The sequence below is a fragment of the Juglans microcarpa x Juglans regia genome, chromosome 5S, assembly GCF_004785595.1.
Source record: "Juglans microcarpa x Juglans regia isolate MS1-56 chromosome 5S, Jm3101_v1.0, whole genome shotgun sequence".
NCBI lineage: Eukaryota > Viridiplantae > Streptophyta > Magnoliopsida > Fagales > Juglandaceae > Juglans > Juglans microcarpa x Juglans regia.
In genome coordinates, this window is record NC_054603.1 from 113,389 (window position 1) to 129,164 (window position 15,776).

At 35.7% G+C, this 15,776-nt stretch overlaps 1 protein-coding gene across 3 annotated transcripts; it reads right to left on the bottom strand.

The window, feature by feature from the left end:
- Positions 1-6,051: 6,051 nt before the first annotated feature.
- Positions 6,052-11,994, bottom strand: LOC121268457 (PHD finger protein ING2-like). 3 transcript variants are annotated; one of them, XR_005941163.1, is made up of 8 exons: positions 11,802-11,994; positions 11,640-11,711; positions 11,303-11,535; positions 8,867-8,930; positions 8,383-8,639; positions 8,213-8,251; positions 6,345-6,527; positions 6,052-6,232 (listed from the first exon to the last, which is right to left on the bottom strand). XR_005941163.1 is itself a non-coding variant. In XM_041172747.1 (7 exons), exons 1-7 carry the CDS (start codon positions 11,845-11,847, stop codon positions 6,417-6,419), a joined length of 822 nt encoding a protein of 273 aa, XP_041028681.1. In that variant the 5' UTR covers positions 11,848-11,994; the 3' UTR covers positions 6,052-6,416. The 3 variants fall into 3 exon arrangements, 1 of the variants encoding a protein (XP_041028681.1); XR_005941162.1 differs by having other exon boundaries at positions 6,052-6,241; XM_041172747.1 differs by having other exon boundaries at positions 6,052-6,527.
- Positions 11,995-15,776: the final 3,782 nt, after the last annotated feature.

The following is a 15,776-nucleotide window of genomic DNA, read 5'->3' on the forward strand; positions in this document are numbered from 1 at the left end:
CCAGAAAAGACAATATAGTACTGTTTAAAGCTAAAAACATTACAAATTAATGACAGAAACTGGGAATACCTGCACAATCCAAAGCAAAAAGACCAACCATATGTTTGGGCAGCTAAAAAATGGAGGAAAAACTTAGTGTGCGGCCCTAAGCTCCATAGGTAGCAAAACTGTTTGCTAAAACATTTCATTCTTTGTAGATATGATTAATACTAAAAGGGAAAACATTTTTAAAATGAAGGATATCATCCCAAATGTTAGTCTAAATTCAAGGGAGTTGGAAATTATTATTAAACCAATTCACAACAAGAAGAGAATTTGTTTCCATAATAAGTTCCCGAATACTAAGTTGGTAGCATAAATTAAGCCTTATCTTTAAAGTTGATAATTATATAAAAAGATCAGTAGTTAAATGAAGTATAAGGAGATTTCCCCCTCACTCATAAGCCCACTAGGCGTTTGGCCAAGAGTAATGGACTTCGGCCTGATACCTAGCCCCAGGGCCCAAATTTGCCCACGAAGCAACTCATTTGCAAGGGAAAGTAAGCAATGATGAATGATGGAACTCTCCATCCTGGAGATCCCTCGAGCAGCGTCTAGCCTTTGAGTACCTGCCCACATGAACGAGCGGGAAGCAAGGGAGACCCTCGATCCTCTAACAAGGTGACATCGATAGACCACCAAAGACACTAGCAGAGTAAGGCAAATAGGATAACCACGCCGCATTAATAGCACCACTACCTGATCAATACTCCAAATTAATGGTGTTGTCGCAGAGGCATACCGCATTTAAAGAACTCTGACAAAAAGAACAATAAAAATGACTTGGGCTCCACGGGGGCAGGCACAATCTGTCTCCCCAGACTCCAGGTATAAATAACAATTTTCAGGTACGAAAAAACTCTCTAGTCTCTTGACTCTCTCATTATTTACAAACTTCCAAAATACTCTATTGACTTTAGCATCGGAGACTCCCCAGCCCCAAGGCCACCCTTTCCCAACTTCTTTCTTCTTTATTTTCGCAGACCCAGCTTTAAAGACCTAAGTTGCTGGAACCTGACCTAAAAGTATACGAAACAGGACGTTAACACCAAGATAGCAAGAAAAACTAGCTTTGTCGTCATTAACATATATAGAAGAAAGAGTAAGGGACTAAAAAATAAAGTTGTTTAACCATTTTAGAGATCAAACTCTTTTAAATATTATATTTATTGCATAATGCCTCAAGATATGCTAATTTAGTTTTTTCATATGCTAGTTAGTTATATATAATATTTTCATTTAATAAACTTACTTAGTTATGCGGATCAACAGTCTTAAGACTAGTTTATCTTTAAAAGTAATGTTATAAACTATATTCTTATCCTACTTTTATCAACATGTTACACTTTTTGAGTCATTGATGAGCTATGTTACCTTGTCATTGTGAGATAAGAGTAGAATGAAAGTATATTTTATAGAATTTCCCTTGTCGTTAATACCGGAAAAGTTTGGAATCCATCTGAAAAATAAAAAAGAAACTGTAAAAATACAAGAATGTACTTAGAAGAAAAGGCATGGAACACCCAACACTAAGATTGAGATGATTTAATATTCCTTAATAGGGATAGCATTGAAATCCTCCAGTAAAAACCCTGATTTAAAAAAAATATATATGTTTCCTTGAAATTTATCATAACCCTGATTACCGATCATCAAATTGAAACGATACATCATTATGAGAGCATCAAGTCGGAACAAGATAGTAGCCTTCATCCAAGGTATTGATCCATAGTACCGGAGTGACTACTTTTTTTTACGAGTAAAATCAGATTTTATTGAATCGCGTACTAGAGTGAATACTGTACGTGAAAGTAATAATAATAAAAAAAAAAAAGGGTCACAAACGAATTTTAAAGCAGTCTTTTGAACGCGAGCCCTCCGAGTTTCAGCTTAATTGTCTGGAACGACCACATGAGGTACTTACAAAAATCAGCATCAGTAAGAACATCATCAGTTGATGAAACTGATTCAGGGCCACCTAGGAACTGCTCGTCACTGCCGTATAAGCTTCCATTTTCTTCGTCATTACAGTTCACATCATGTGAAGAACCATTTTGGCCATACTTGGTACTCTGGCTCCACTCTATTACTCCACTCTATTACAGACTAGCAACTCCATGATTTCAGCAATCCCATGATTCTAGCAATTTCACCATTACAGCATATTCGTTTCCTTGTATAACTAATTTCATTCATTTGTAAAACTGTTTTTATTTTCTTTCTATGTAAAGTCACATACGGATGTCTATATATTCTTACAAAGATCAATGAGAATAATAAGAAACATTTTACCAATTCTTCTCTTAACATGGTATTAGAGCCAGGTTATCCTAGCAATCGCAAAGCTTACAAATTATATAACCTTGACACCGACACCATTTTCTATTCACGAGATGTCACTTTTCATGAAGACCAATTTCATTTCCAACATATTGCCCCTCCACCTTCCCCCAACTCCATTCTTTCCTTACCCATTCTGGAACCTATCTCACCTCCCTCATCACCGGCCATAAATCTTGATATTGCCCCTGCATCTATCCCACCTTCTCGTCCCCGTCGCCACATCACTCGACCAACATATCTTCTTGATTATGTTTGCCCCACCATACCCACGGAGTCCATTGCTTCTTCAACCGCTGCACAGTCCTCAAGTACTTCTCATCCTTTATCTGTTTTTTTGTCTTACTCTCGTTTTTCACCTGCTCATTATTCTTTCTTAACTGCCCTTACTGCATATGTTGAACCTATCTGTTACTCAGAAGTCAATCGCCACTGTCACTGGCGTGAAGCTATGACCTCTGAACTTCGTGCCCTTGAAGAAAACTCCACTTGGACACTTGAACCTCTTCCCAATGGTAAGAAATCCATCAGTTGCAAATTGGTTTTTAAGACCAAACTCTGAACTGACGGTACTGTTGAGCGCTACAAGACCCGCTAGTGGCTAAAGGCTACACTCAAGTGGAAGGTATAGACTACCATGAAACATTTGTCTTAGTAGCCAAAATGATCACAGTTCGCTGGGTACTCGTCGTTGCTGCCACAAAAAATTAGATCATTCACCAAATGGACGTTCACAATGCTTTCCTGCAAGGCGAACTTGATGAAGAAGTTTACATGACTTCACCACCTGGATACTGTATTAAGGTGGAGACTCACGTATGCCGTCTCCGAAAATCCCTTTATGGCCTCAAGCAAGTATCCCGCAACTAGTTTTTCAAACTAACATTTGTTCTTCTTAATGCAGGTTTTGTTCAATCTCAGGCAGATCACTCTCTGTTCACCTTGACTACTCCTACTAGTCTTACGCTTAGGCTGCGTTTGGATGTTGAACTAAGTTGAGTTGAGTTGAGTTGAATTGAGATGATAAAATATTGTTTGAATATTATTTTTTAATATTATTATTATTTTGAGATTTGAAAAAATTGAATTGTTTACTATATTTTGTATTAGAATTTAAAAAAAGTTGTAATGATGAATTTAAAAAAGTGGACGACATCTTGGTCGCTAGCAATGATCTCTCTCAGGTCATCTTTTTCAAATCTGTTATTTCAACTCACTTCAAAACCAAGGATCTCGAACCTCTCAAATATTTCCTTGGACTTAAAGTCGCTTCTCCTTTTGGCATTTTTCTTAATCAGCAAAAATATGCCCTGGACATTTTTGCTTATAGTGGTTAACTTGGCTCTCGTACTGCTCCATTTCCCATGGAACAAAATCTGAAGCTCAACGACACTGATGGTTACCCTCTTCCTAATCCCGCTCCTTACCGACAGTTAGTTGGATGACTCATCTATCTCACCATTACCAAACCCGACATCGTCTTTGCAGTCAATATTCTCAGTCAATTCATGCATGCTCCCCGAATTCCTCACATGACAGCCGCCACTCGTGTCCTCCGCTACATTAAAGGCACTCCAGAACAAGGTATTTTTTTTTCCATCTTCTAATGATCTTCATGTCAGTGCTTACACATATTCTAATTGGGCTAGTTGTCCTACTACTCGACGCTCCACCACAGGCTTCTTCATCACACTTGGTTCTAGTCCCATTTCCTAGCGCACTAAGAAACAAACTACATTTGCTCACTCCTCTACAGAAGTTGAATATCGTGCCATGGCCATCACCACATGTGAAATAGTCTGGTTACAACAGCTCCTCCATGACCTCGACCTCTCTCATACAACTCCTATGACTCTCTATTGTGACAATTAGTCTGCCCTCCACATTGTTCAAAATCCAGTTTTTCATGAGTGTACAAAACACATTAAGATTGACTGTCACATTGTACGCGACAAGCTTCATTCTGGTCTTTTCCGAGGAAATCGTTGATATCTTCACCAAAGCCTTGGGATCTGATCTTTTTCATCACTTATCTCGCAAGTTGGGCATTACGGATCTTCATGTGCCAACTTGAGGGAGAGTATTACAGACTAGCAACTCCATTATTCCAACAATCCCATGATTCTAGCAATCTTACCATTAGAGCATATACGTTTCCTTGTATAACTAATTTCATGCATTTGTTAAACTGTTTTTGTTTTCTTTCCATGTACAGTCACATATGGATGTCTATATATTCTTACAAAGATCAATGAGAATAATAAGAAACCTTTTACCAATTCTTCTCTTAACACACTCAATATTGCTAAAAGATAGGCTTCTTAACCTTCTGCCTTGTCTATGAGGAAAATCTAAGTTCCCACGATTTGGATCCTGGGGAGAGCAATGACTTTCCTAGGAGTCTAGAAGATCTTGATGTTGGAAATTGTTTGGGGCTAAAATAAATGCAATATTTAAGCCCACCAAAGACTATATGGAGATTGAAGGTTCAGTACGCAAGGGTATAAAAAAGAAGGTGAGGAAGAGAAAATAACCAACCAAACACGACTAGACAAAAAGCAATGGTGAGACTTACCGTTAGAGGAGAAAACATAAAGCAAAGAGATGAAACCTAAGCTAGAGGATGAGACATAAACCATGGAGATAAACTATAAAAGAGGGAGAGGAAAAGAGAGAGGGGCTTCTGATTTTGGCATCCATGAAGAGAGAACGAAGATCAGAGAGAGCAAGAGAGCTCAAAGACAAGAGAGAACTCCATTGTAGAGAGTTTTATGAAGATTGAGAGCTTGCATAAACAATAAAACTCTACTTATTGTGGATTTAGACCTAAAACCTGTGGATGTAGGTCTCAATGCCAAAATACATAAATACTGACGTCCTTTATTTTCAATTATTTATAATTAAGCCATAATTGAGAGTTTCAGGCACATCGTCACCACGAATTATCGCGTGAGAAGAGATGGTCATATAACCATACTGTAAGCATTAGTTGCATATAACCATACTGTAAGCATTCAACCATGATCAGAAATTACTTAAACATAGAATCAAACTAACAGATTGGCAGATTTTGCCATAAATTAATGAGAGCTTTCAAATAGAGGGACACGGGAAGATGACAACATAATTTTAAAAAATGTTAGTGTACCGCTTGAGTTTACTCCCTCACTTTGACCGTTCATGTATTTTATTTATTATTATTATTTACTTAATGATTAAGAAATTGATTTTTAATGTATTTGTGATTTTTTTTTAAAAAAAAATATTTAAATATGTTAAAAAAATATGACAAATAAAAAGACAAATTTATGTTAGGTGGCAAGCCCAGCAACAGCCTAACACTACTCATTTATAATACTTTCCAAATATTGGAAGCATTGATCAGCTCGAACACAAATTCATAGGAAAAGTAGACTTGAAGAACAAATCTACAGGATAGCAGATAGAATGTCACGTTGAACAGCGCCAACATTATAAGTTGCTGATGATAGAGCCACAAATTTGAAAGTTCCCATCGATATCTCGGTCAGCACGGTTTCAGTTCTCTTCTTTCTCTGTTTACTTTTTTAGGTTTCACTTTCAAGTATACTTGCTGATGATAGGGCCTCGCATGAAATCTCCGACAGTATCAACTTCAATTTTGTTAAAAAAATAATGAAGTACAATTTCTTCTTCACAGTAGAAAGAAAAAGTTGAACTGAAAAACACAAATAAAAAGTAATGACAATATGTAAGATCAAGTACCTGCTTCTCTAAATTCCAATCCTAAGATTTCTAGGCAAATACCCTGCAAAGTTGCAAACTCCTGAGGAAATGCATCATTCCCAGGGTGTGCATTAGACATGGACCTTCCCTGAAAAATCTCTCGAGAACAAACCATCCTTACCAACTAACCATACTAGAGCGCTTTTTTTTTTCTTTGTTTAGGAAAAAAATAAAGAAAAAAAGAAAAAACTTGTCCCCACTTCTTGTCATCCTAGAGTGATCCTGAAAATACAACAGCGACCAAGTCACCGAGAGGCTCCAATCGTCCACCATCATTGACATTCCGGTAACAGTTTGCAGGTTGGACAATACCATTTTCCTCTGAATCTCGTCTCTGGTGTCAGCCCCACACACGTGTAATGGAACCATTCGCCTCCTTGGCACTGTAAACTTACAAAACGTTAGCTAATTCACCAACTACCATCGAGAACACCATAATTTCCTTTATAAGCAGTATCGACAACACAATGATGATGGCATATAAACCAATTTTTTTTTTTTTTATAGGTTTTCGTTTGGGGCAACGATGCGTGACACCCAGGCAGACATGGCATATAAACCATAAACTGGTAAAATTCCCTGCCATATATAATCATAGATAAGAAGCTCAACAAACACTCGTTACACTCCTCATTCAGGATCCCGCTACAGAAATATGCTTTTACATTCTCACGAGAGAATTTTAAAAAAAATCCTTAGGGTTTGCTCCTGTTTCAAACTTATCTCTAAAATAAAAAAAACAAAACAAAAACAAAAACAAAAAGGTTCAAAACAATCCCTGCAGTACGTACCACCTACTTGAAAGATTTTCATCCATCTCCATTTCTTTAATTTACTACCGAAAATTACTGTGGCAATCTCTTATAATGTCAAGACCAATTGTGTCAATACATGCATCACAATTTTTTTTTTTTTTTTTTATAAGTATACATGCATCACAAATTCACAATCAGCTTTAAAAAGTTAAAAAAAAAAAATATATATATATATATGTCCACATGCCACTTCAACAAAAATGTTTAAAAAATATGGCAAAAAAACAAAAGAGATCTACAATAATTGAAAAAAAAGGATGAACTAAACTCAGAAAAGAAACACAGAAACAAAAATATAAACTTAAGTAACTAAAAAAAAAAACATAATAACCTAAATTAGAAAAATAAATAATACACTAAAAACTGCAAAAATGAAATTAAAAAAAAAAACTTTAAATACTTAAATTAAAAATACAAAAGTAAAAGTATGAAAAACACTTGGGCCCCATTTGGATAGTGAAAATATTTCATCTCATCATTACAACTTTTTCAAATTCTCACACAAAATAAAATAAATAATTCAACTTTTTCAAATCTCAAAACAATAACAATATTAAAAAAATAATATTTTAACAATATTTTATTCAACTTTCATCTAAAACCATCTCATCTCATCTCACTATCCAAACTGCACCTTAGTGAATTGAAATGAGATGAGTTGAGATGAAAGTTGAATAAAATATTGTTAGAATATTATTTTTTAATATTATTATTGTTTTAGGATTTGAAAAAATTGAATTATTTATTATATTTTGTGTCGGAATTTGAGAAAGTTATAATGACGACATGAGATGAAACACTTCTTGTATCCAAACGGGACCTTAAAATTAAAAAAAAAAAATAATGGGTATAAGTAAAGGGATAATCATCAAACTTTTTTTAACCCAACAAACTAGCTTGAAATATGGGCAAAATAAATTAGAAAAAAATAGGGGTAACACCCTAAATACAGTAATTGTTCATATAAGTAGAAAATGCCACCAACATTCCCCGTACAAAGAAAAACAATCCACAAACTACAAGGTGTCAGTTTTCAGATATCCCAAGCTCCTTTCATTTTACACAGGAGCCAATAGTGGTATTAAAACATAAATCTAAAGAGAATTGGTTTAGCAGGGTTCTGCAAAATTTTTAAAGAAGTCATAGGTTTTGTATCCCATGCACTGGTGCCATCTAAACAAAAGAAGCCTTGAAAAAAATCATAACCAGATAGCCCGAGAAACATAAAATAAGGCAAAGAAAATAAGACTCACGTTTTCATTGTCACAAGCAATCATATCTCCAAATGACACCTAAAAGATCCAGATAATTATAGCACATCAGTAAATGAACCAAACCAGCTAAAATAAATCACAAAACAATCTCCAAAAGAACTTTCAATTTGAAAGTAAAATTTAAAAGGATGTAACATAGAAGTCAGGACCTGATGACAAACACAGTAGGTAGGTTCGTTTGGATCAATAGGTTGATCGACATCAACTGGGGCAGCAAATTCCTTTTTATGACTTCCTGGAGGAGGCATGAGCTCGAAATCCCTATCACGCTCCCGATCCCACTCCCTCTCCCTGTAATCCATCCTTTTTGATTGAGGTGTTACATAGAAAGGCTTGCGTTTTTCACTTTTAGGGACTATAGGTAGTGGGGGAAGAATTGCTGGTTCATCTGGAGCTATTTTTCCCTCTAAAGTAAATTGAAAAAAGATGACAAGAAAAGAAACATAAGGTACGTAACCAACTTTGCCTCTTCCTAGGCAGATAATTTTGTGCAAAAAGAATTGGATGCATTGGTTCTTTGGGGGTTTTTTATGTGCTACCAGTCAAATAACCTTCTAATGGTTTCCTACTGAGATTATAATTCTTTCAAACTCATAGAAGACTTGATAGAAGATAACATTGAAGTTTACCTACCTTGCTTCAGATCTTCAGCAAAGTTGTTCAGGTCCTCATCAAGTCTTTTTACATGGCTATCTATCTGAAGCAAATGAAAAATATATGATACTATGTAAGGTCTAGTGATAGAGGAGGGTGTTCAAAACCCATAATATATATTTTTTTATATAAGTAAACAATTGTATTAATAGAATAGGCATAGCTCATGTACACAAGATGGTATACATGAGAAGACACCTATATAGGAAGGAGAAAAGGAAACAAGAAGATCATGCAGGTCTAAGCCATTAAAATCTATAGCTATCGCCCATAGGAATAACATTCTAACAAAAAAAGATCTAAGATCCTCAAATGATCGCTCCTTGTCTTTGAACGTCATGTCATTCCGCTCTTGCCATAAACACCATAGAATGCAAATAGGAACCATCTTCACACGGCTTTGATTTGTGGAATACCTCCTAGATTTGTCCAACAAGCCAAGAGCGCCTCCATTGTGGCGGGCATAACCCACGCTACCTCTAATCTGCTGAACACCTCAACCCATAACGCTCTAGCAACATCACAATGCAATAGAAGATGATCCACAATTTCACCGCTCTTCTTGCACATGCAGCACCAGTCTAATATGGTCACCTCACGTTTTTGCAAATTATCCGTTGTCAAGATCTTTCCCAATGAAGCTATCCTTGCAAAGAAAGTCGCTTTAGGAGGCGCCTTATTACGCCAGATCCTCTTCCATGGAAACTGAGTGTTCTGCACCTATGTGAGAGACTTATAGAACGATCAAACCAAGAATGTGTCTTTACCTACCGATACCCACCACAACTTATCATTTCCTTGGATGCTCAGTCTCACAGAATACAGAAGTCGAAAGAACTTCTCAAAACTACCAACCTCCCAGTCTTGAGCCGCCTTGCTTAAGATTATGTTCCACTACATTTGATCATCAGCTATCACCATAAAATCAGCCACTTCTTTCTCACATGTCATCCTTAATACTGAAATTTGAGTGTATTATTTCCACACCATATGTCGCTGCAGAATTTTATTCTAGAACCATCTCCCAACACAAGTCTAGTGTGACAAGAGAACACCTCCTATCCCCGACTAATATGCTTCCACATCCCCACTCTGTGAGGCCCATTTACCTCTTTACTACTCCAAACCCCCCCCCCCCCTCGCTCACACTTCCATATTTATAATCAATCACCAACTTCCATAGAGCTTCCGGTTCCGTGTTATATTGCCACAACTATTTCCCAAGTAATGCCTTATTGAAAGTCTTTAGATTTCTAATACCCAAACCTCCCATGGGAAGTGGGGAACATACCTTAGTCCATTTGACTAGATGGAATTTAAAGTCATCCCCTATGCCACTCCAAAGGAAGTCTCTGTACAGTTTCTCAATCTGGGTCGCTACACTTGCTGGAATTGGGAATCCACCTAGGGCAGGGCCCCCGCCTGTGTGCTGGAGTGCAGGGGCGAACACTTGGTCCGTCAGCCCCCCCGTCCACCGCCCACGACCCCACAACCGGAATGGAAAAAAATAAACGAATAAACGAATAACACAAATAAACAAAATGACACAAAAAATCCACAAAAATAAACAAAATACAAATCAAATCCACAACACAATTTCCATCCAATGATTCGAATAGGAAACAACTAAAAAAAACCTAAACTAGTAAAAAAAAAAAAAAAAAAACTGACGGACTCGAGGAGGAGGAGGAGCCGAGGAGGATGATGACAAGCAGAGGACGGCGGGAGTGGGGAGGGAAGAGAAGAGTTTGTGGGAGGGAGAAGGATTTAGGGTTAACTTCACATCCCCCCCCCCCCCCCCAAAAAAAAAAAAAGGACGCCGTTTCGGTGTTTGTTTAAAAAAAAAATCATTACCAAAATGACGTCGTTTTGATAACAAAATTTCTTTATATATGTATGTATATATATATATATATGTTTTAGCTAGGCTTAAGCCCAGCCCAGGGGGCAGGGTTGCCCACGCAGCCCAGGCAGGGCTGGGGCGGTGGACAGAGGGGTGGCGGGGGCGGAGCCCTGCCTCCCAGCCCTATTTGTAATGATATAGTGGTCTTTTTAATTTAAGAAAGCTCTAGAGAAAACCTTTACAATCCCTTCTATTATTTACTTTTATACTTATGAGCACAGCAATCCAAGTTCCAACAAACCTTTAGCCCGATACACGTATAGTCCAATTGTCATTCCTATTTCTATATCTGATACCATATGTTCAAAAATACCTACAACTACAAGTAAAGCAAAATCGTTGACACTATCTTGAACCAGCGACATTCCAAGTATGCAAAGAAGAGCAAGAAACCTTCGCTCATCAAAAGCCAATGGAATATAAAAAATTGCCCACCAATTAAAGAGAAGAACGATAAAATTGAAGAAACCGCAAGGCACAATACAAAACCATTAACAATAAAATAAGCTTACCAGGTCATAAGCTTGCCGTGCTAACAAAACCTTCTCGGTGCATAAACTCAATGCATTATCCTGACTCGAATCGATATCCTTTAGCATTTTCTCGATTGCCACCTCGTCTTCTTGACTATTATTATTGTTATTGTAATAGTAAGAACAGCTGTTATTACTATTACCTTTCTTTGAGCTCTGTGAAGCCAGTCCCAAGCAGTACTTCGTCTGCTGCCCCGTCTGGTTTATCATCGCTTTCACCCCCCAATAATAAAATAAAATAATTTCACTCAGAAACACAAACACAAAAAAACAAGTGCTTGATCTATTGACGATTTTGAAGAAATTGGGGCATTACATTGGGAGCGTTCATCGAGTTCTCGGATGGTATTGAGAAGCCTCTGAAGCTCGGCAGGTAAAGTGCTTGCGTCTGCAGAAATTTCAAATTTTAGGTTTTTAGCCGAATGAATTTGGGAAAAAATTATGCAGAAAAGATTAGAGGGGTTTCAGAGAAGCTTACACTCTAAGTAGTCGTCAACGTACACCCCGGTTCGCGCAATTGCCATTTCCTCCTATTCTACTTGTTCTCCTTCTGGGGTATATCAGCAGCGTCAGGGAGTTTAACCAAGGGGATAAACCGAAACGACAACGAAATACCTAAAATCCGGATCACGTTTTACACCCACAGACGAGAGCTTCCCCGATATGGATTTGGATCCTGGCTCATTGGTTTGGCCAAATATATCTTTTAAATTTAATTAATATCACATTTTTTTATATTTATCTACTCTATTTAAATTCAATCTCTATATTAGATTAGTTATTTACTCTCTATATAATAATAAAATATTATTAAATTAATAATTTTTTATTTAATTTATTTGTATCACATTTTATAATTCTATCAATTTAACATTAATAATAATTATATTCTAATTAAATTAATATTAAACAATCAATTGATTCACATTTTATAGTATTTTTACTTGAAGTGAGGAACTAATATTTTAATATTTACTTGGAGCGAGAAATTAATATTTTAATATTTGGTGAATCAATTATAATTCTCTATCTTTGACCAACCACTGTAATAAAAATTCATTTTATTTTAGATCTGGTCAATCCAATGTGGGATGTTTGTAACATCAATTATGTAAATTTTAGCTAACTTTTCCATTTGACCAAGTCAATGTGAATGCTCTTAGAGCATCCTCGTTGGCTTGGCCAAAATGGAAGGATGACTAAAATTTAGATAACTTGTACCAAAAAGACTATACATTGGATTGGTCATTTTCAAAATAATTTAAATTTCTACTACAGTGATTGGCCAAATATAGCTAGCTACAATGCTTCATCAAACATTAAAATATTAGTTTCTCTCTCCAAGCAAACAAATTAAATTAATTAGAATATAATTATTATTAACATTTAATAATAAATTTTTAATATTAATTTAATTAGATTATAATGATTATTAACATTTAATAATACTTTTTTTAATATTAATTTAATTAGAATATACTTATTATTAACATTTAATAATAATAATACTTTTTTTAATATTAATTTAATTAGAGTATAATTATTATTAACATTTAATAATACTTTTTTTAATATTAATTTAATTAGAATATAATTATTATTAAGATTTAATTGGTAGAACTACAAAATGTGATAAAAATAAATTTAATTAATTAATTATTAAAGTAATAATATTTTATTATTATATAGAGAGTAAATGGATAATCTAATGTGGGGATTGAATTTAAATGGAATAGGCAAATGTAAATTCATGTGATATTAACTAAAATTTGAAGATGCATTTGACCAATTCAATGAGAATGCTCTTACTAATTGAGCATTTAATTCTTGTCCATAAATTCACTTTACCAGCTATATTTTTTTTTTTTTATTTGATAGGTAAAACTTATATAATACGTCTATCTACTCCTAGCTTAGATTTTAAAATTCCAATTATAATAATACACTTCTTCATTTTAATTTTTCAGCTCTGAGACAGGCAACCGAGCAACCAAATCGTGGAAGAATCGACTAAGCCACATTAGTCGATATATTAAAAAAAAAAAAAACGAAACGAGAAGGAGGGAACATTTAGATTTTAGAAGAAGAAGAGATCATCTCTCTCTCATTTTGCTTCTATATCCCTCTTTGCACTTGCAAGTCGCACTATCCAACCCCTCCGATCATACGACCATTTGTAAGCTTCGTTGACCTCCTCCTCCCTCCCTCAATCTCGTAATGCTCAAACCCAATTTTGGGTTCAAAAGATCTAAGCTGCATTTCCTCATTCCAACCAATGTCATCGTCTCGCTATGCCTTCATGTTTGGCATTGTGACAGTGAGTCATTCCTCTCCTGGTCTCCCTATTTCCCTCTCACTCTCCCTCTCTCTCTCTCTCTCTCTCTCACACACTCTAACTCTCTCCCCACCTAGGCCGCTGGCCACCCTTTTCCCCCTCCATTCCTCCTTCCGAAACACAGCCCTGCACTAATGGGAGTTGTTGGATTTGAGAATTATGAACTTGTTATGTGTGCCTCTATTGGGGAGTTGTGAATTTGTTGTGATGGTTCTCTATTGTGGTCATGTGCCTCTGTGGTAAGAGTTGTAAATTTAATATTTGTGGGCGAGTTGCAAATTTGCTGTGATGGTTCTCTATTGTGGTTGTGTGCCTCTATGATGGGAGTTGTGATTTTTGCTATAATGGTTTTCTGATTTGGGTCTTGTGCTCCTATGATGTAGTTGTGGATTGAGAGAGAGAGAAGGCAGCGAGAGACTGAGAAGTTAGAAAGAAGATGCTTACTGGTAGGGTAACGGAGAGGCAAAGGAAATAAACTTTTCAAGAAGAGAAAAGAAGGTGTTGGAGGAAGGGCTAAGGAAAAGAAAATATTTTGCCACGTGGGATGCAGTGCCTTTGCGATTCTCTTAGCCGGGTGCCTATGGTTCTTAATTTTTATAATCTTCGTTCATATTTAACGATATGAAAATTTTTAAATATATATCATTTAAGTGGTTGAGAGACAAAACAATCTAAACTATGATACATATAATTGAGAGTGAAAGAACTTAGAACGTTGTTTCTACAAAAACATGAATTCTCTAATTATTTTTGTTTTTTAATTCATTTTATAGGAGACAGATATATTGGGGGGGGGGGGGTTGGTAGTCTCAACGAATAATTCCTCCTATGATGTAGTTGTGGATTGAGAGAGAGAGAAGGCAGCGAGAGACTGAGAAGTTAGAAAGAAGATGCTTACTGGTAGGGTAACGGAGAGGCAAAGGAAATAAACTTTTCAAGAAGAGAAAAGAAGGTGTTGGAGGAAGGGCTAAGGAAAAGAAAATATTTTGCCACGTGGGATGCAGTGCCTTTGCGATTCTCTTAGCCGGTTGCCTATGGAGTTTTTCTTGATTTTTATTATCTTCGTTCATATTTAACAATATGAAATTTTTTAAATATATATCATTTAAGTGGTTGAGAGACAAAACAATTTAAACTATGATACATATAATTGAGAATGAAAGAACTTAGAACGTTGTTTCTACAAAAACATGAATTCTCTAATTATTTTTGTTTTTATATTGATAAAAAATTTAATTCATTTTATAGGAGAGAGATATATGGGGGGGGGGGGGGGGGGGGGGGGGGGGGGGGGGGGGGTTGGTAGTCTCAACGAATAATTCGTTATAATAAATACAATCAATAGAAATACAAATAAAAAAGAAAGATATTTAATTTACAAATAGTCCGAGACCATATTTCTTGAAGAAGCAAATGAAATAAAATGTTAAGAACTCAGTATATGATACTAATTTCATGCTAGAAGACTATAGTCGAGAAAATAATTTCTGTATCGGTCAACCTGGCACTAACCAAGACATACTTTCAAATTACAAAACCAACAAAATTCACAAAGCACCAAGCAAATACAAAGAATCTGACTGTTAAGAGTGCGGTTATTTAACTTATCAGATGAAGAAAATAAATTGATTCTCATTAATAAATGGATGTGTACATGTTGTGTATATATATACAGAAAGGAATCCTAACTAACTCAGGAATTTGTACGAGCTTATGGTGTGTTCTGCAGTGCACTACCATTTGCAGCAGAGTACGTTACAGTGACTGCCAGAATATTACAATCGTGCCAAGAGGGCACGTACCATCCCTTTTCTAAGTTATTCCAGAGGATTCTAAAGGAGTAGCTGTAGTGGTGAAGCAATTGTCATCTTTAGCTGAGGTGGGGACGCCGTTTGGTGAAGCAACAGAGTTGATGTCGTCTGATGAAGCAGCTGGACTGTTTTTTAACTGAGTTTTACTGCACAACTTCTACACACTCTATATTTTACATTTTTTTAAATTTTTTAATTTTTTTTAAATTTATTCTTTTTAAATTATTTCAAATTTTCTATTTATTATTCATATAATAAATATTTGATAAAAGATAAAAACAATAAAAATTTAAAAAAATATAAAATG